The 19,374-nt window shown below is 58.4% G+C and overlaps 5 protein-coding genes across 6 annotated transcripts in view; 3 read left to right on the plus strand and 2 right to left on the minus strand.

Annotated features, from left to right (window-relative positions):
* Positions 1-325: 325 nt before the first annotated feature.
* Positions 326-5,436, minus strand: GGTG_01343. Of its 2 annotated transcripts, none has more exons than XM_009219105.1 (2): positions 4,371-5,436; positions 326-4,120 (listed from the first exon to the last, which is right to left on the minus strand). In XM_009219105.1, the coding sequence occupies exons 1-2, from the start codon at positions 4,640-4,642 to the stop codon at positions 1,027-1,029; spliced, it is 3,366 nt and encodes a 1,121-aa protein (XP_009217369.1). In that variant the 5' UTR covers positions 4,643-5,436; the 3' UTR covers positions 326-1,026. The 2 variants fall into 2 exon arrangements, with proteins under 2 accessions (XP_009217369.1, XP_009217370.1); XM_009219106.1 differs by having other exon boundaries at positions 4,188-5,436.
* Positions 5,437-6,955: 1,519 nt separating this feature from the next.
* Positions 6,956-10,285, plus strand: GGTG_01344 (hypothetical protein). Its single transcript, XM_009219107.1, has one exon. The coding sequence runs from the start codon at positions 7,482-7,484 to the stop codon at positions 9,339-9,341; it is 1,860 nt and encodes a 619-aa protein (XP_009217371.1). The 5' UTR covers positions 6,956-7,481; the 3' UTR covers positions 9,342-10,285.
* A 465-nt stretch (positions 10,286-10,750) lies between these two features.
* Positions 10,751-17,253, plus strand: GGTG_01345 (ankyrin repeat protein). Its single transcript, XM_009219108.1, has 3 exons — positions 10,751-11,886; positions 11,987-12,542; positions 12,626-17,253. The coding sequence occupies exons 1-3, from the start codon at positions 11,215-11,217 to the stop codon at positions 16,765-16,767; spliced, it is 5,370 nt and encodes a 1,789-aa protein (XP_009217372.1). The 5' UTR covers positions 10,751-11,214; the 3' UTR covers positions 16,768-17,253.
* On the minus strand, positions 16,911-18,162 carry GGTG_01346 (hypothetical protein). Its single transcript, XM_009219109.1, has 3 exons — positions 17,843-18,162; positions 17,558-17,708; positions 16,911-17,372 (listed from the first exon to the last, which is right to left on the minus strand). Exons 1-3 carry the CDS (start codon positions 17,878-17,880, stop codon positions 17,298-17,300), a joined length of 264 nt encoding a protein of 87 aa, XP_009217373.1. The 5' UTR covers positions 17,881-18,162; the 3' UTR covers positions 16,911-17,297.
* Positions 18,163-18,441: 279 nt separating this feature from the next.
* Positions 18,442-19,374, plus strand: part of GGTG_01347 — a gene marked incomplete at its 3' end in the record, with an annotated part of 2,699 nt that continues 1,766 nt past the window's right edge. Inside the window, exons 1-2 of the mRNA XM_009219111.1 lie at positions 18,442-18,505; positions 18,610-18,686. Of these exons, the coding sequence (XP_009217375.1) occupies positions 18,497-18,505; positions 18,610-18,686 (86 nt within the window). The 5' untranslated portion in view covers positions 18,442-18,496. The remainder of the gene's footprint in view (positions 18,506-18,609; positions 18,687-19,374) is intronic.

Here is a 19,374-nt window from a genome sequence, read left to right on the forward strand (position 1 = left end):
TTAATGTGTTTAACTAGCAACCTAGGTAAACAGGCAGAGATCTTCTATCGGTTGCATCGACACGGCGTTGGGCTGCATTTGCACGTGGACTTGTTGCTATAACGACCGCTAATGGCATTTTTGACTTGCTTGCTTCGCAGCACCCGTCGATACTTGCACATACGTTCTCTCACACACACGCAATGCTGCCAATCAGAGCTCCCCAAGCGTCATACCGTGTGTCTCGGTGCCTGTCTCCTCAGTTTACTGCAGAGCTAACAATCGTAAGCAACACACGGGAACGCGAGACGGAACAGACCAGTCTGCGACGCATGATGAAAACAATACGTGGGTGTATTGGCTCTCGTTGACCCACCCGGGTCATTGAGGTCTAGATTCGCTTGTTGATCGGTATCTTACAAAAGTTTTGGGTATCGGTTGCGCTCTGATCTCTGTAAAGCAAACAAAAACATGCCCCATCGCGTCCCTGCATTTCGCGTAGGGAGGGGTCTAGGTCGACAAGTAGGAGGTAGGTCGCCCAGGCCCGGCACAGTGTCCATCTGACACAGCTTGAAGAAGGTGCGCCAAGAACGCACGATGCCACCTACGCCTCATATCCATCCCTCCGTCGTATTACGTACACTCTGGCCTGGTTGACAGACGAATCAACCGAACAAACAAGGTTCAAGAAAGTGTTGGCTGCCGTGTCGATGCCACGAAACGGAGCCGCTGTTGGATTTCGCATGTTCATAACACTCTGTGTACAAGGATAAGGCCAAGGCGTCCCCGCTAACATGAACAAGTGAAAATGAAAAATTAAGAAGAAAAGGGACAGCCTTGGTGATGGCTGGAAGAAGGAACGGTAAAGGCGATGCCGCGCGCGATGAAGTGATTGCTGGTGCGAGTCGAGAGCAGTATCAGCTCCGGGAGCTGTGAAGGAGAATTCGAAAGCCCGTGATCTCGTCATGCATCTCTTGGAGGTAAAGGAGGATGTTTCCAGGCAGGTATAATCGAACCGATGGAGCGATTCGAGCCAGGAACAGCAGCTTAGAATCTCCATCTTGGCTTGCCGTCCCCAGCCTGCTTCTGGTCAGAGACGTTGCTGTGACCGTTGCGCATGGCAGCACGGGCTCCCGCCAAGGCCTGCGGGCTGCTTCGTCCGCCCATAGCGCTTCCCACCCGCTCGCTTGGAGAGCGAGGGTTAGGGAATAGGCTAGCCCTGCGAGTCGAGGCCAGGGAGCTAACCGAGCGCTGTGATCCGGCGCTCAGGTCGTCGGGCCTTTCTGGCGGCATAGACACGCGCCTGTTACCAACAGCAGGCAGCGGTGTCTGGTTGGAGAGGCGTGTCTTGGATAGCGTCAGTTGCGAGTAGGGGCCCGGCGACGCCAGCCTCTCGCGGAAAGACATGCGATTTACAGATCGGGGAGGAGTGTCATCAGGCATGGGTGAGGACGAGGCGGCGCGGCTCAGGGGACTTCGAAACGGCAGTTTCGAAGCGCTCGTCTGGGGTGACGGGGTCGCGTCAGGCTGTAGAGGTTTGAAGTTGTGGCCAGTGTCGATACCAGTGGTGGACATGCTCCAGCGCGGGCGTCCCGGAATGGTCGACGGCGGGCGGCTGGGAGTGCGCTTCGCCTGCGGTGTGACGGAGCCTGAGCTGTCGCGGCCTGGCACCGTCAGGCTGCCCGTAGTCGCCAGCCTCGAGACGGGCTTTCGGGTGAGGGATGACCCCAGGGCGCCCGTCGTCGTCGAGCTCCGTCGGTTCGACGGCTGGGGAAGGTGGCTACCCATGCTAGAGGATCGCCGCTTGTTGATGCTCTGGTTTGTGGGTGTGCCCATGTCGAGACCCAGGCTAGACATTATGACGGACGACGGAGGTGAGCTCTGAGGGGTGTCGTGGCCGCTTCCGAGGGTGGAGCGGTCGTTGGATAGCATGCTCGAGATGGAGTCGCGAAGCTGCTGTCCTTTGTGGGAGACAGCAACCTCCTCTAGCGTGGAATCCATTTCGCGGAGGCGGTCCTTCAGCTCTTCCCACTTGGCCTGCAGCTCCGTGTGCAGGCGTAGAATCTCTCCGTTGACGGTCAGCCGATCCTTAATGCCGCGGTCTATGATGGAGAGTACACGCTCCACAGCCGGGCCGTAGTGTGTCTTCTTTGCCTCGTAGCTCTCGATCTTCTTGCCCATCATGGGCGCGTTCGTCAGGTGCATGCCGGCGTCGACGGCTTCCTTGAGCTTGGCCATGCTCCGCTCGACCGACTCGTACATCTTCTGTGCCTGCCGACCGGCGCCACGGAATACGAGCACCCAGCGGTCTTCGCCCAGCTCCCGTCGCAGGTTCTCCGCGTCCTTTTCGAGCTTGCGGTAACTGCCGTCCAGACCCATCCGCCGCATTTCGAGCTCGTCGCAAGCCGTGGGGAATATCTTGTCGGCTCGGGCCTGGAAGGCTGAGAGCCGCATAGGAAGGAAGTCCAGCGAGGCGCGCAGGGGCTGCATCCTAGCAAAAAGCGCCAGCAGCCTCGAGTCCTCCTGAGACATACTTGGAGGCACTGGAGAGCTTGGGCTTGCGGGAAACACGGGCAGGCTGAAGCGGTTTTGCTTCGCCTGCAACCTGGTGGCGGGCGGCGGCGTCTCCTCGACGATGGTCTCGAGGTCGCTAATATCGACGTTCTCGGTGCCGCTAGTGGCGGCCATGATGGACTTGTGGCGTCGCTCCTCCATCTCGAAGACGAGCCGGCTCAGGTCCTCCATCTCGTTCTGTATTTCGCCCAGCACCATATTCCACAACTCCTCCCACTCCATGGCAATCTCGACCTGGCGCTTGACGGTCCTCAGCGTGTCGTGTATGCCAGCCCACTCCTTGGTAATGGCGTCCATCTGCATGACCGTCTTCTGGAGGTCATCGGGGGCGACGGATTCTATATCTAAGCGGCTGTTCAAATCCTCGATGGCCGAGAGGTAGACTTTTATGAGACCTTCGAAACGATGTATGGCGCTCTCCACCTCCTCCAGCCCCTCGCGGCCGCCGGCTGCCGACCACTCGACATCATCCTCACTGTCGAGGCCGCCGATGACCTCTGCTGCCTTGGAGATCCAATTCCTAATCTGCTCCGCGGCACCTATGAGGGCCCTGGCGGCGGCCTGGGCTGTGGGTATTGCAGCAACCTTGCCGGACAAGGATTCGGCATCTGGCAGCTGGAGCGAGGTGAGCTGAGCCAGCTGGTTGGCGAAAGACGCTCGCGACAAGGTGTATATGGAGCCCGTCCGCTGCAGCCCCAAGGGGTTGAAGTACGAGTCCGGGCTGAACTCCATAGATGACGCATTGGCCGGGGCCGCGGGCGGCAGGGGAGGCGTGTCCTTTGGGGGTGGTGGAGGTGGTGGGCTATTAGGCTCTGGAGATGGAGGGGGTGATGGCCCCCCTCTTGCGACGTGCTGCTCACGCGTCTCCGGCTGGGCCTTGGTGCCATTGCCATTGGTGTGGTCAGGCAGGCGGAACTTGTTGGTGTCCATGTCCAGCGGAGAAGGGGCCTGGATCTCGGGGAGTATATGGGGCGGCTCGAGATCAGGGCTCGGGCCGGCGTCTTCCGACGCCTCGGCAGAGGCGCGCTCCTTGTCGGGCTTGGACCTGGACGACCACCCCTTCAGACTGCTGGTTGAGGGAATGCGCACGAGTGCGCCCTTCCACGGACGGCCGCGGCGCTCGACGATAGTGGCTTCGGAACCGGCCTGGTGGCCTTGGTCGAGCTGCCTAAGCTGGTCCTCGGGCAGGCGGCCGACGTTGGCGTCGGAGCGGCCCGACGGTGGAGGGGATTGCTTGCGGGAGCCGCCGAAGCCAAGGGCCTTCAATCGCGCGGCTAGGCCAGGCGAGGGCTTCCTGGCAGAGACGCGACGAGGGATGGGAGACGTGGACGGTGACGAGGATGACGACGCAAGGGTGGCAGTGGTAGCGGCAGCGGCGGCGGCGGCGGCGGCGTGGTCGGACTGGTTCGGGCTGGGGTGGATGGCGTCGAGGTGGCTGTTGTTGTTTTTGTTGTTGATGCCGGCGAGGTCGGGTGCAGGCTTCTGCAGATAAACATTAGGTGCTGCTACCTGGGCAGGCTCATTCGCCAGCTGCTGGTGGCTAGGAAAGCGGAGCACGGCCGAGTCGCTGGAGACCAGACGTCAGTGAGATCCAAGCCAACGCTCCCTGATAGGCCAGGGCTCTGGGCAGTTACCGCTCGCTGCTGCTTTGGTTGCGGACGCACCACGCCCACCACAAAAATGACAGTTCCTTCAAGGAACAGGTATGGGTATATGTATAGAAACAGAACTAAAGATAAGAATAAAATGAGGAATAACAACAGCAATAATAATAGGGGGGGTAAAAAAACAAGAATAAGAAAGCTTACGGTACTCACAAATCTACCAAATCTTTGGGACCTCCTGTAAGACTGCCGTCCTTCTTGTGGTGGGCGTGCGCACCACAAGACTCCCTGGCCGTGGCCGTGGAGGCCCGGTGTTCCGGAGTGGCCGTGCTACTGTTGCTGGTGTCCTCACCGATACTGTACGAGGTGGCTGGTTCTGGTGCTGGGGCGGTTGCTCCTCCCGTCGTTGCTGCTGCAGGCGCGCCTGGCGCCGGCTCTCTGGGGCTCGAGCTGGTGCAGGTCGACGGCGGCATCTGCATCTGCATCGTGCTGCCCAGATCTCTGCCCCCTTCGTCGGCCTGGCACCTCGCGTCTTGGCTGTCGACGGCAGTAGCGTTGTACAGTGGGATGGGGGTTCATTTACTCCAAACGGGCACGCGTGCTACATCAGCAGCCTACAACGAGTCTTCCTCCTGCAGCGTGTTTGGCTGCCGGCAGTGCGTCCAAGAAAGAGCGGAACCGAGGCCCCGGGGGTGCGCGCGGCTGGCACCCTCTTGCAGCAACTGCGCTGATCCTGTCGGCTTGTCTGTGTGTTGCCAGGCAGGATGGTGCGGTGGTTTGGGCTAGTGAGCTTAGGTTGGGCGAGGTTGGGGGCTGGTGGTGCCAGTCTGCCGCAGTGGCGGTGGACCAGGGTTGCTATGGGCTTGGAGCTCGACCCGGGCTGGGTCGCAATGTGTGCGATCAATCCAATCCAGCTGGCGGAGGGCGCCGCGCTGCGCGGATGACTGGCGGTGCCGAGCACGGTTGACTCAACTGCATGCAGGTGCTTGTGCAAATTCTCAACGACCAACCGAGCTGGGCTGCCAGAGCTCATCTAAAGCTCTGGCCACACAGCTTGCTGCTGGAGAGGAGACGAATCGAGGTGGAAACCAGATTGGTTGCAGCCTGCAACTGGGATGCAATGCGACAGCTCCCTTTTTTTTTTCTCCCTCTTGTCTCTTCCCGAATTCAAGGGACTGGAGCTCTCCACTCTTCTGCAGAACCCCTGGGTCTGCCGGGTGACTCCACCCGCGCTGCATGCGGCGGATGCGGCCGAGGCCAGGCTTGCCGGCCAAGCTGTTCCGTACTTTTCTACTGCAGAGAAGGATGTGGGCAGGTGGTCCTCTTTGGTTGTCTAAATCGATGGGCGGTGGTGATACCGGCGATCATGGGCGATGCAGATGTAGGTAGGCTGGGTTGGTCTTGGGTTGGGTGTCCGGTACGCTCATTCATACTTTGGTCGTCGGCAAGTTGGGTGCCTTTGAAACACTGCTGGCTGCTGGAAGGATAGCGTTCGTCCCGTCCCGGGGGGAAAAAAGAAAGAAAGTGAGAAAAAGAAAGTTGAAAACCAAAAACGATCCAGGGATGCGACCAGACTTTTACAACGCGGTCAAACCCGGTCGAGAACACACCATCGGAATAATCATTTCTCAAGCAATATTCACATCGGCATAAGCCCAAGCAACAGCCGGTGCCTTTTATCAACTCGATCCTAGGTTAAAATAAGTCTACATTTATGGTCATGCCTCTTCTGACTGTCCCAATGCCAGGTCTCCATGCTTCAACAGTCGAGGGACGTAATCAATTCCTCCAAAGCTCGTCTGCGGTGGCCAGAGCTGTCTGGCGCGAGGCGGGTGGGCAGTGCTTCCGAATTTGGGCATCATCGGACGAATCAAATGCCAGCCAATTAAGCCGGCCTAGTTACCGAAAGATGGGGAAACAATTGAGCGAAATGATTCCGAGGGTGTCCCCTGGCTGCTGCAATTTGACAAGCCGATCCCCTATCCCTCAACAGCACCAGCACTAGCATCACACATAGATTGTGTGATGTGATCGCTGTGATCGCAGTTGTACTATGCTTCCTCTCCGTCAGCCGCCAAGACAACATCCAGTCCCTGGTTCCGAGTGGTCGGAGTAATGAAGCAATGAAACGTTGACAAAGAATATGGGCACGGCCAACAAGCCAACTCTGCCTTAGGTTGACCAGGCCATGTGCTAGAACGGCACAACGGTGACTACGGTGAGCATGGCGATTGCACGCCAGCCATGACCGAGCGGTCGCTCGTTTCTTTTATATATTCAGCACAGTTGGCTTTGTCGCCTCAACATTGGAACCGTTAGGTGCGCCATTCGCGGTCGCCGTGTCCCAAATCTGGGAGGCCTGCATGTAATCAAACGAACCAGGCCGAACATTCCGTCCCACAGGAACAAAGGCTTCGTCTGCTGCTGCGTTGCCTGGACGTTGTCCCCACGTAATTGGCTGCCCCTTGTTCCACCTCCCCGCAGCACTAAAATCCTAGGGCTCACTCACATGCATGGCTTGGCCCAGCGCCTGTGGAACAGTCCACGATGTTGCAAAGTTCTTGTGCATCCCGGCTCAAGAGCGAGATCCTACACGGGAATTCGTACGTCTGCATGTCCGCGATGATTCTGAATGCCCCAATGTGCCCAGCGATGTACCGATGTCGAGGGCCAGCGTGGGCTGCATCCCTCTCGCTCCATCCGAGTGCTCACTGTTGAGCTGTTGAGTGGGCTGATCAGAATTAGTGCCTCCAAGCTTCTGTCATTAGTCCCAAGCCCACCAATTCTCATTCATCTTGTTTCACACGCCCCCTCAACCCCTGACCACTGGCAAGGTTTCCCCACCAAGTCCCGGCCCAGCCCAGACGCCCATTCGCCCTGCCCGCGACGCGATGCTGTGTATCTGGCCAACCCGGGCGCCGGCACGCATTCTCCAGCGGCGTCCTATGCATGCCCTCGGCCCCAGATGTTTTCTTTTCTGGCTCGATTCGCTCGCACTGCATGCAACACTGCATGCAACAGCGTGCTTTAGCCTGCATCGTGGCTCTCTTTCTCCGCCCGTCACCTGCGCCGTCTCACTCCTTCTCAAAGTGCCGCTCACCAAGCTGCAGACGATCTTTTCCGTCTCCTCAGACGTCTGCGTATGACTGACTGCTTCCCTCCGTCTTTCTGCCGCCTTCATTTTCGTCTCGCGTCATAGGCCCGCCACTCACTGCCTGTCTCGTGCCGAATCAACTGTTCGTCCCGCCCCCAGCAAACGAGCGCTGTCACCCGGCTGCTCCAGCACCTCGATAGTCTACGCCCGCGACTTTCCTCCGAGCCGACATGGCCACCTCGCACGATGAGCCGCCCACGTTCCGCCGCGACTCGCCGTCCCCGGATCTCGCCCCGACGCCTGCCCTAGGCGCCTGCCCGGAGCTGTCCCGCTGCCTCTCCACAGCCTCCTCGGCCTCCCATGGCTCTGAGTCGCTTGGGGGTGCCAGCGATCTATCGGCCCTCTCGCGTCATTCTTCGGGTAGCTTTCAGGCGGCCTCCCGCAAATCCGATGTCAACCGGAGCTCCATCATGAGCATGGACCGCCCCGCAGCCAAGAGGAGAGGCTACATGCGCCCGCAGGGCACCGACTTCGCCGCTAGCGCTCGCCAGCGAGAGAGCGTCCTCAGCCTCGGAAGCATCACTCACCTTCAGTACTACTTCGCCCGGACCGGTCTGCTCGACGGCAAGGGCGGCCAGCTCTCCCGCAAGCGAGACCGAAAGGCCCGGACACTGGACTTTTCCCAGCTTGACAGCTCTTCCTTCTTGGTCCCCAAGTCTCGTTCGGCCACCGATGTTGACGCTATCGCCTCTCTGGGTAGCAGCCCTGACCTTGGGCTTACTGGCCAGGGCTTCGTCGAGTCCCCCACCACCGACCAACACCCGGACGTGTTTGACGACGACAACGATGACTTTTACATGGACGAGTATGACGATCCAGACGCCGCCGGCATGCTGCCTCCAACTGCGAGCACATACAACCATCGCGAGAAGCCGCTTCCGAAACCGCCTTCCATGCAAGAGCTCCGTGTCGAACTGTCAACCGCGCTAGACACAGCTGCCAAGTCGCTGACCGAGGCGCGCACTGCCAAGGACCCAACACACATCTCCAGCCATACCAAGCCAGTCGAGAGCCCACAGCAGCAGGCGCAGGAGCAGGATGGCAAGAGGTCAAGGTCACAGACAGGCGGTGGCTGGCACGAGGTTCAAGGCGTCCATATCCTAGATGTCGTGACGCTGGCCATCCGGGCCGCCAAGGTCTACTATACCAGCCACGACCACCCGGACAGGCTCGACTCGATCAAATCGGAAAAGGTAGTACGGGGCGAGCTGCTATCTGTTATGGATGTTCTCAAACGCATGGCCACACGCAACTTCCTTGGTGGTATGCGCGAGGAGGAGTTCGGCATTATGGAGTCGTGGATCGCCAGCTTGCGGGATATGCTGCGTCGTGAAGACGAAATCGTTGCTGCCGAGCGTGCCGAGCGCGCTGGATGGACCTGGCTCCGTGATGCCGATTGGGCCGATCCTGCCAGGCGTGTCGACCGTGAATTCGCCTTCATCCAGTCGCTTCTAGCTGGGGGCGGCGCTTTTGCTCTCAGCTCCAGGTCCAGGGCAAGTGGCAGCGGCGCCTACTCTCCCGGAGCCACCACTCCCCTCGCAACCACCCCTACCACAGCCACCTTCGTCCTTCCGGGACTTGTCCCCGCGTCATCAACAGGATCCTCGGGCGTGGTGACACCACCGCCCGAAGAGGACGAGCCCCTGCCCGCTTGGACCCCGATCGACAGGGACGCCCCGCTGGAGTCGCAGGAGCTCCCCACGCCTTTCCTCAAGGCGATGCAAAATGGCCGCTGGCTGGTGCGGCTGCACAATGCGGCGGTGCGTAAGTCGCAGCGTCGCTTTGGTGCCATTGGGAACTACCACATCGACACCCAGAAGCCGTATCGTTGTGCCGACAACCTGAGATACTGGGTGAAGGCTGCAGAGTTGCGCTGGGAGATCCAGCTGCGCGATGTCGACGCGCTTGCCATAGTTTATGACAACTCGGGCCCGGCTGTCTGGCTCGCCTTCGAGGACGCAATCCTAGAGTGGTGTCGCAAAGTACGCGAGGAGATTACCTCTGAGCTACGCACCTCTGGTCTTCTTTAGGGTTGCGTCATTTTTCTCCCAGAGATATTCTCTTCCATGTCCCACGGCCCAGTCATGCCTGGCACAACTTCGTTCTTTCTCCCAACCCGCCCTGTCCCAAAATCTCACTCGGCACCTAATGCTTCACTTACAACTTTAATATCCCATCCCTCGCAAGGGGCAACGTGCAAAGCCACGCCAAAACATTATGACCGATAGGATTCGACTTGCGCACTCACGATAGAGCCACACCCGTTCTTCTCCTTGAATCTTTTCTGACCTGTCATCCGACCTTGACTTATTTTGGCATCAACGCCCTTTCCTTTTTTTTTCTCTATATCTCTCTCTCGGTCTGTCGCTGCTGGATCCGTTTGGATGCCTCGCTCTTTGATCTGGGTCGAACCAAATTGGAACTATACGATCAGCCCGCCCTCGGATATTGGCGAGCTTGCGGATGGGGACCTCCCACGAAGGTCTATCGACACGAACCATACACAAACACCACTCGACTTCAAGTTCGCCCATACTCCTGCACGCAGTTTCTTGCCTCCTGTTCTCTTCCCCCTTCACGACGGCTCTGATCTTGTCTCGCATATACCCCCAGCATTTGTTGAAGCGTCTATCATCACTCGACAAAAGCCTGTTCTGGTTTTATTGGTCGGTTTATCTTCAGCCGCAACATGACTTTACCATGTTCTTCTTATTCCGTCTCGATGAGACCTATTTTTCTTCCGCTTTCTTTCTGTATCCCTGTCTCTTCCTCGCGCATCCCTAGGCCCATTGGCGGGATTGGCTCGGTTCATATCGGACTTCTTCCTTTTTTTTTTTTTTTTGTTGATTACTCAATTGTATAGGAGGTTGGTATTGGGGAGGGAGGTAACTACATAGACAGACACCTCGGCAACAATGACGGCAAGATTGTCTAAGCCTGTCCCTTAATAAATCCATCGTCCTACTAGAAATGCCCTAAACTTGCGCAATTTCCCTCATGTGCGGCCGCCAGCCGCCAGCAGGAGTGAAGATACTGACGCATGACTGAGAACCAGGCGGATCACGCCGATAAAATGGAAGGAAAGAGATTACTTCATGTTGGTCGTCGTGCCATTGTCCGGCCTCGACGCATGATGAGCTTGAACCCCCAGGCAGCAGGAGCGGGTCTCGTCTCGCTGAGGCTACCGTCAGCGGATGGACCTAATCTTCACAGGGGCAATCAGTTCTTGAGCGGAGGTCACAGGACTTCGTGATCCTTTCGCGTTTGGCGAACCCCACCTCCCTTTAGGCAGCACACGCCCAACACGCGGTCCTTCTCCAGCGGTGACGTCCCTTTGCTGGAGAGCTGCCTAGGGCCTATGCGCGCTAGCCTCAATCAGTGATTGAAGCGGGGAGCTGTGGCACTATGCCTGCACGACGTTGCCCGCGGGCGAACAAACTGCTGTCACGCCCAGCCGCCAACGGCCCTCGGAGCTGAACCTGCGAGTCCCTGCAAGTCCCATCTCGCGGACTGGGTCCGGTCCTATCAGGGGATTTTGTATTCTTCTTTTCTTCAACAGGCAGCTCCAAGGCGACATGCTTTTCACAGCATTTAAACCCGCTGCGCCCACTTTCTTTGGCGTTCCTCCTCAGCACTGACAGCCAGGACGCCTCTCAAGCTGCAGCTCACATGCAAGTCTCGCCAACCACCGCCTGTCAGTTGTCCGCCAAGAGCCACTAGCACCACCGCCGTCACCAGTCGGTCAACCTTTGTCTTTGCTTGCCTTTATTTGTTCGGACTTTTCGCCTGCTTCGAATCCCCGCCCCAGTTCTGTCTGGTCTTCCTTCTCCTTCTTTTCCTCCAATTGATAGCCCGACTGCTTGTGAGCTTCATTTGCACCCCCGTCGTCCGTTCTGGCCCACGATGGCTGCCTCCAATCTCCCAGAAATTCCCGTCCCCCATGCCGAACTGGCGGCTTACGTTGCGGGGAATCCCGGGACCCCGATCACTGAGCTCCTGGAGCCGTACCGCGTCTTTGAGCAGGAGCTCCGAGGCTTGTATGCCCAGGAGCCAGACCATGAGGTCCTGCGGAACCCGCATGTGAATGTGCTGCCCCTGTTCGCCGCGTCCACGCCGGACATCAAGGTTCGCGCCCGGGTACTTGAGAAAGAGTCTCAGGACGAGAAGGACCGCTACATCATGTCCCTCCCTGATGAGCACCGACGTGCCGATGGGTCTCCCGCCGTTGTGGATTCCCTCAAGCGCTTCCAGGAGAACTTCAACATATTCAGCGAATCCGCACTCGTCGACATGGACTGGAACAACGTTGTCGTTTCCGGGTCGGCTGTTACGAGCTGTCTCCTGCCCGTTCCCAAGCAGTTTGCCCAGTCCAAGCGAGCGCTGCGCGAGTTCTATCACGAGAAGTTCTGCCCCGCCTCTGATGTCGACCTGTTCCTCTATGGCCTCACCGAGGAGCAGGCGCTTGCCAAGATTGCCGAGATCGAGGGCAGCATCAAAGACTCGATCCTGACCGAGTGCACCACGGTCCGGACTAAAAATGCAATCACCATATGCAGCAGCTACCCCACCCGCCATGTATGTGTCTATCCCGAATTCCTCTTCTCCGCCTCAGTTGTCATTGTGCGCGTCTTGATCAGCGTCATCTCCGAAACAGGACTAACAGGAGAATCACCAGGTGCAAATCGTACTTCGTATCTACAAGTCTGTTTCGGAAATACTCACTGGATTCGACGTCGACTGCTCCGGGGCTGCTTACGATGGCAAGCAGGTTTACTGCACCCCCAGAGCTCTGCAGTCGTTCGTAACGCAGATCAACCACGTCGATCTCTCGCGCCGTAGCCCCTCATACGAGAACAGGCTGTCCAAGTACAGCCACAGGGGCTTCGAGGTGTACTGGCCAGGCCTTGACCGCTCGCGGATCGACCCGACAATCTTCGAGCGAAGCTTCCGCCGCACCCTCGGTCTGGCGCGCCTGCTGGTGCTCGAGCGCTTGCCTACCTCTTCCGCTCGGGAGCAGTATCTCGACAAGCGCCGTGAGGAGAGGGGCCGGCCTGCAGTGAACCGTGGCTGGTCTAGCGGTCTCCATGGCAATATCAAGGAGAGCCATGAGGATGAGGTTGCCGAATGGGTGACTGAAGACGAAGTCTCCAACTACCACACTTTCACGATACCATACGGTCCCAAATTTACCGCCAAGAGGATCGAAAAGCTGTGCTACACCAGGGATTTGCGTAAGCTGCCGTCCAGTTCCCTGTTCTCCGTTCGTGCTTTCGCTGGCAGAAGCCGGAATACTAACAGACATGCCTACTCAAAGTTCTCAACGCTGAGTGGAATCAACCTAAAGAACGTGAGGTATACCTCCACCGTCACCCTGCCTTCTTCGGACGCTTCATCGACGTCGCCGAAGACTGCTGTGGATTCTGCCCGAAGGCTGTAACCGAGGAAGAGCTCGCCGTCGCCGAAGTAGAAGACAAGACGTACGTCTCGGGGAAGATCTCGTTCATCAAGGATGACCCGGGCAGACAGGAAATCGGATCGTTCAACCCTTTGACCGACGACGACTGGACCGAGATGGCATATGTGGGCAACACAGCTCGCTTGTGCCAGGCCATCGTTGACGGTGATGCAGAGCATGTCCAGGACTGGCTTGCCCAGGAGGGAGCCGATCCCAACAAGAGGGACCACACCGGCCGTTCTCCCCTGCACCTGGCCGCCATGACCTCGACCCCCGAGATTGTCCGGCTTCTGGTGGACAAAGGCGCACGCCTGGTTGCCCGCATTGCTGACGGTCGGACTGCTCTTCACCTTGCCGCCGAACGGGGAAGCGTTGACATCGTCAAGATCCTCATGGACAAGAGCAATGAGAACGAAGCCGACGCAGAGGAAAAGAAGGATCGTCAGCGCACTGCTCAGGGTACTGGAGCGAATGCAACGGCTGAAGAATCACAGAAGTCGGCAAATTCGGAAGAGTCTCAGGGCGGGGGAAAAGAGAAAGAAGACGAAGGGGAGGAAGACGAAGAGGAAGAAGACGGCGAATTCATTGACGACGAGGACCTGTCCGACGAGGACGACGAGGGCCAGAGCATGGCTACGGGTTCATTCGTCAAGGTCAAGCGTGGAGATTCCAAGCCAGGGACTCAAGACGTCATCCCAGACGACGAGGGCGACGACTTTTACGATGTCAACGTCATCGCATGGGATACGCCGTGCTCGGCCCTCCACCTTGCCATCATCTCGGGCCACATCGATGTCGTGAGGCTGCTGTGTGAGGAGTATGGGGCGGATGTGCTCCTTCCTGTCAAGATTCTCGGCTACGACTCTAAGCCAGTCGCTGCCCTGCTCACTCTCGTCTTGGCCCTTTCGCTGCCTGTTGACCAGGCTAAGATCATGACCAAGACACTCCTGGCCCTGGGGGCCACCTCCGCGCAGGCGGACCTAAAGCACATGACGTGCTTCCACCGCTACGTCGCCAATGGCGCCTCCGAGCTCGTCGAAGCCCTGTGGGATCTTGATCCAGTGAGGGCCAAGACCTCCATCAATCACCTAGCCTGGCCTGACCATTGGAAGGCAGTCAGTCCTCTCCAGGCAGCAATCCAGAACAACGACTCGCGCCTCGTGCTCAAGCTTCTCGACGCGGGCGCCGTCCCCGATATTGACTTTGAGACGTGGTTGAAGTCGGCCAAACATGCGATTGAGAACCGGCTAGGCACTGTCGAGAGCAACACGGACACCTTCCGGACATCACTAGACCAGCCTCTGATCCTGGCGCTGGAATCCGCGGACCCAACGAGCGCCATCGCGCTGTTGGAGCGCGGCGCAGACGTCAACACACTCACCCAGATGTCTTGGAATATCCTGAAAGGGGGGTGGTGGAGGAACTACAACACAGGCGAGACAGCACTGGATGTTGTTCGCAGGCAGATGGCTCTCGTCCGAAAATACGAGGGCGAGAAGCCATGCGGGACGGCACCCCAACCGCTGGCAGGTGTCGAATCTGCCCTCGAAGGGCTTGTTCCAGACACCTGGAAGCACTGGGTTGTGGCGCGAGCCGCTGCCGATGCCCAAGCCACGGCCGAATCCCGCCTCAAGTGCTACAGGGATGATCTGAAGCGAATCGAGGCGAAAAAGGGGCGACTGGAGAAGAAGGAGACCATCACTGAGATTGCATATGCGCTGGAGAACGCTGAGGCGATCATCTTGGAGCGAGGCGGAAAGACCTTTGACGAACTACATCCGGGCATGAACGACCAGAACCGGAACCAGTCGACCGAACGCGATTCTGACCAAAGGCAAACACCATTCGAGTTCAAGCACTCATTCTACGGCGTCAAGGACATGACACCGGCCCGTGAAGTGGCCTATGTCGAGCTGTTCGAAGCAGCATGGTCCGGGAACCTAGAGAGAATCAAAGAGCTTACGCTCGCATCCTGGGACGAAGAGAAGCGCGAGCCCCCTCTCATGGTGTCCGTGGAGGACTCGCAACGGAATAACCTCTTTGTCACCGCGGTACTTCGGGGACATCGGGAAGTTGCCAAGGCTATCCTCGAGATTGCACACGCCCAGTATGCTCCGGAAGAAGTCAAAACCACCCGGTTCACCATGGACCGGCCAGAGGACGACTCTGACTGCAGCAGCAGTGACGAGTCTGTCGGCGAGCATGAAGACAAGCCGAAGATCTTTGCTCGGATCGTGGATGACAAGTTCACTGTCGACAACATCGGGGAGATATCGATGCAGGTCAAGAGCCGCACAAAACCGCTCACGATGCTCCTGGCTCCGGCCGTGCTGATTGTTGCCGATCCAAGGCAATCCAAATTGACCACACTTTTCGAGCACGCAATCAGCGAGAACGACCTCGCGTTGTTGCGATTCCTTCTCGACACCGCCATGTCCCTCCCCGTGGAAAAGGCCGAAGATGAGGACGAGTCGGCTCACTTCTTCGACTTCCCGCGGGATGCATTCGAGCAAGCAATCAAGTCTGGCCACGTCGAAATGCTCGGGGAGATCATCAAGCGGACAGGTGCCGGCCTACCTCTGGAGGAGATGGTCAAGCAGAGCGGCGTAAAGATGGATGTGAAGCCAAGGTACTACCAAGGCCTCAGCGTGTACGGCAAGAAAAGGAACGACTGGGCGACGGCAGGCCGTGCCGTTGTCAGAAGGAACACGGGCATCACAACCTCTCCGCTCCTTCTCGCCGCCGCCCAAGGGTCCATCGAGTCTGTCGAGTGGTTCCTCAGCGACGCGCCCCTCAGAAACTATCTCGAGTTCCGCGGAACGAAGGCGGCCCGCGAGGATGCTCGGCTTAAACACTTGAGCGCAACCGCGGGCGGCTTTGAAAAGGCGGTCACGGCATGGCTGCAGAACCAAAACGAGCTTGTCCTCCACGCCGCCGTGCTGAAGGGCCGGAGACTCGACAGTGTGAAACCGTTAGTGGAGTATCTGGTCAAGACGTTCCCGGCGGCCACGACGACTAGGTCGAGCAATGGATACACTCCGCTGCACATTGCCTGCAGACTGGGTCGCACCGATCTCGTCGAGCTCCTCATGCCCCATTCGGACCAGACTGCCAAGGACCATGACTTCAACAATATCATCCACCTGGCCCTTGCTGAGCGCCCTCGGGCGGCGCAGCTCCGGCCAATGCTCGAGCTCATGGACGCTGGCTTGCGCAAGCAGATGTTCAAGGAGCGGAACAAGCTTGGCTCCGGAGGCCGCACGCCTCTGTACGAATGGATTCACGTCACCATCAATTCGCGCTGGCAGCCCTTCGGGTCATACAGTGGCCGCGACGAGGTGCTGGAAGTCATGAAGCTCCTGTTGGAGTACTCGGGCGGAGAGGAGCTCGACATGCTGGACGGCGCTGGCAACACGGTGCTCCACACAATGATTGTCAGACAGGCACACCCGGACCTGATCAAGATCATCCTGGACCTGGACGCCAAGCTTCTCCACCGCGAGAACGCCGTCGGGCGGACGCCGGCAGAAGTCGCGCGCGATGAGTTTGTTTCGTCTCGCATCTGCGAGCCCCGGAGCCGGCACAACAAGTCGGTATCAGACATGGTCAACGCAGACTCGGACACGTTTGTTGATCCCAAGGGCGAGCGGATCACGGGCGCCATGTGGGGGCGCGCAGGCAGCGACGAGGAGCGCAAGGCCGAAATCTACAACCTCTGCCGGGCCCATGTTGACGACAGCAGCCCTTCGACATGCAAGCGCCGGCTCGCCAGCCTCGGCGAGGCCAACGACGTGGCCCGGCGGCTGGGCGAGACGTACCAGCCACAGCGCTACTACGGCACCAAGCCCAAGGCGGACAACGCCGAGGACGACGCATCGGAGGACGGAAATAGGGGTGGCGATGGAGCTCGTGGTGCAGCTTCGGACTATGTTTCCCAGAACATGTGCGACTTTGGCGATGCGTGGTGGGAAAAGAAGGAGACCGAGGAGGAATCTCTGTAGTCTTTCATTCCGAAAGCATAGAACAAGCAACTTGCTTAGTTAGCCAGCACGGCCGGCCAGATGAGAACAGCACTTCCGACAGTGTTGGACTGCACTCTTGTCCCTCCATCTTTATCCTCACCGAATGGAGTCAAGGCTTTTCTTTGGGGAAATTGAATAGTTCAAAGGATTTGGTCTGCCACAAGCCGCTTGAGCAGTTTCATTCTGGACAAGATGCAACAAGGTATGCCAGAGCAGGTACATAGATACATAGGCAAAGGACGAGGACGAGCAACTAGATAACAACGGAGATGTAATAAAATAGGAAGAAAAAAGGAATGAAAAACAGGAACAGTTTTTGGATATGCAAAGCCTAGCTAGTAGGTCAGCCAGCACAAAACGCCCAAAGCCCATGATAGATAGTTAGACTTGGCCTCTTTCGGACCACAACCCCCTTCCTGCCCGGGTTATACAATAGTCAACAGAGAGGCCTGGAGCAACCGCCCGCCATCCAGTATCGACTGGCTCTCCCGCTGCTGTCGGGTTGGCGATTATAGCGCGATGGCCCCCCTCCGGCTCTCGCGCACGTGCATCATGCCCTGCAGGCCGCAAAAGACGAGGAAACCCTACACGGCGGGGAGGGCCGGAGAATGCGTGTCAGTAACGTCCGTTCCGTTTTGTGCCGCGTCCCGGTTCTGGGCAACACGGCAGGCACCGAGCCCTTGGGAAGGGGATGGGAGAGAGGGGGGAGGAGGAAGAGGAGGGGGTGTGGGTAGCAAAGGGAGGGAGGGAGGGAGGGAGGAAAACCGACAGCGTAGATGAGCACCGTGACAAATATGGTGCTCGCGACGGCCGGGCCGTTCTTCGGGTCTTCGCGGCCGCCGACGAGCTCGTGGTTGTTGCTGTTGAACAGCAGGCCGAGCACCGAGAGGATGACGATGGCGAAGACGGAGATGACGACGCTGCGCACGCGGATGGGAGGGGAGGGCCCGGAACGGTTAGCATCCGGCGCGTTGCTGTCTTTAGGCAGGGAAGGGGCTAGCGGGAGAGGTGGGTGGGCAGGCGGATGGGTGTTGGGAGGGAGGAGGATGCTCACCAGGACCAGGCCTGGATGGCGCTCACGAGAGGCTTCATGGCCGCGGGTTCGGGGACTCGGGGAGGCTGATTGGTAGGGGGGACGCTGGCGAGCGGAGCTATTCTCGCATCGAGAAAGAAAGAAAAAAAAAGGCCGCACGGGTGGTGCGTCTGGCTGGCCCTCTTTCGTTCGGTTCGGTGGACGGGAGTGGTGGTGGTGGGAAGGCAGGCAGACAGGGCGCGTCGTCTGCGGGCAGGTTCGCGGGCGGCAGTCGCAGGTTTGGTTTCGGTCGCGATTGATGTCGTCGGGAGTTTGGAGGGCGTTGGGGGCCACAGCGCCCATTTGGAGATGACGATGCAGCTCCGACGCGGCAAGGGGACCCACACAAAGTCTCCACGGAGCTCCCTCTCCACAGCGGATGCATTGCCTTAGCTAAGCCAGTCCAAGTCCCTGCCAGGGGAGCTATTTCCATCGACCCTCCCCCTCCTCCCGTCCCTCTCGGCTCTAAAAAAGGAATGGGCATCAGCTCTCATCGGTCAATTAATAAACCATTACAGATCGTCAGAGACCCCAACGTCCAGACCCGGAAGCTCTCCAGCCCGAGAGTTCTGTCGATTAGAGCCACCGAGATACCACCGCTTTCTGGTGCTACAGTACGGCAGTCTAACCAGCGCCATGTTCAGAGTATGCATCACACACAGCCAGAGTCCAGAGACTTGCACCCACCCACCCCCCTCGAAACACAACAAACACTAAGACACACACACACACACACACACACACTGCAGGCTCTCGAGCCCAACCCGGAGGACAAGCTCCACCTTCGACTGCACCGGGCCCGATCCGTCGTGCTGACCTCGGACGAGTAAGCCCTTGACCCGTCTCCAAAAACACGGAGCCGTCTCTCCTTGCCTTGCCCCCCGCGTTTTCCTGGCCCGTTTTCTGCACGTTTGATACCTGCCAAAATGCAGGCGTGCGGCTCCCTCTCCCCCTCCCCCCTGCGTCTGCCAGTCTGTTTATCCGGTCATTGATGCCCGGTTCTCCTCCACCTCCCTAATCTCCATGCTCATGCGTGGCCGTGCCGCTGTGTCGCATCTAGCCTGTGCGAAGCGTCCGTCGGGACCCCCTTGCCCTGTCCGTTGTCACTCTGCAGACACGGCTGAGGATGGCGTAGTATCCCCTCCATCATTGTGGGGTCCCCGCCTTTTTTTTTTTTTTTGTATCTTTTCCTTACTCCTATTCCCCTTCCAAAACATGCCACATGGTTCCCGTAGCCTTGTTTTGTTTTGCCTGCTGCCGGTCGTCCCCGCCTTTGCTATCGTTGTTCCCTTTACAAGCCTGCCCGCTGCTGTTTCATGTCCTCACCGCGAATCTCCGTCCTTCCTTATCTAGTAGGTGATTTAGGTGGGCCGATATACAGCCATTTGTTGAGACCCAGACAAGTATTTGGACCTCCAAACGGCGCACTACCTAGGTTGGGCAGACAACAGACGAAAGCTGCCGTAATGCGGAGGGAGCCCAAAAGCACATTCATCTCAAGCCGCCATGGGATG

This window comes from Gaeumannomyces tritici (assembly GCF_000145635.1).
Source record: "Gaeumannomyces tritici R3-111a-1 unplaced genomic scaffold supercont2.1, whole genome shotgun sequence".
In the NCBI taxonomy this organism is placed as follows: Eukaryota; Fungi; Ascomycota; class Sordariomycetes; order Magnaporthales; family Magnaporthaceae; genus Gaeumannomyces; species Gaeumannomyces tritici.

Bases quoted from the DNA above. Each gene is read 5' to 3' on its own strand.
- GGTG_01346 (XM_009219109.1), bottom strand. From the start codon at position 17,880: ATGAAGCCTCTCGTGAGCGCCATCCAGGCCTGGTCCTG. The intron at 17,709-17,842 runs GTGAGCATCCTC...CCGCGTGCGCAG, and splicing joins GCCATCCAGGCCTGGTCCTG to CGTCGTCATCTCCGTCTTCG. The intron at 17,373-17,557 runs GTCGGTTTTCCT...CCCGCCGTGTAG, and splicing joins TCACGGTGCTCATCTACGCT to GGTTTCCTCGTCTTTTGCGG.
- GGTG_01344 (XM_009219107.1), top strand. From the start codon at position 7,482: ATGGCCACCTCGCACGATGAGCCGCCCACGTTCCGCCGCGACTCGCCG.
- GGTG_01345 (XM_009219108.1), top strand. From the start codon at position 11,215: ATGGCTGCCTCCAATCTCCCAGAAATTCCCGTCCCCCATGCCGAACTG. The intron at 11,887-11,986 runs GTATGTGTCTAT...GAGAATCACCAG, and splicing joins GCAGCTACCCCACCCGCCAT to GTGCAAATCGTACTTCGTAT. The intron at 12,543-12,625 runs GTAAGCTGCCGT...GCCTACTCAAAG, and splicing joins GTGCTACACCAGGGATTTGC to TTCTCAACGCTGAGTGGAAT.
- GGTG_01343 (XM_009219105.1), bottom strand. From the start codon at position 4,642: ATGCAGATGCAGATGCCGCCGTCGACCTGCACCAGCTCGAGCCCCAGA. The intron at 4,121-4,370 runs GTGAGTACCGTA...TCTGGTCTCCAG, and splicing joins CCCAAAGATTTGGTAGATTT to CGACTCGGCCGTGCTCCGCT.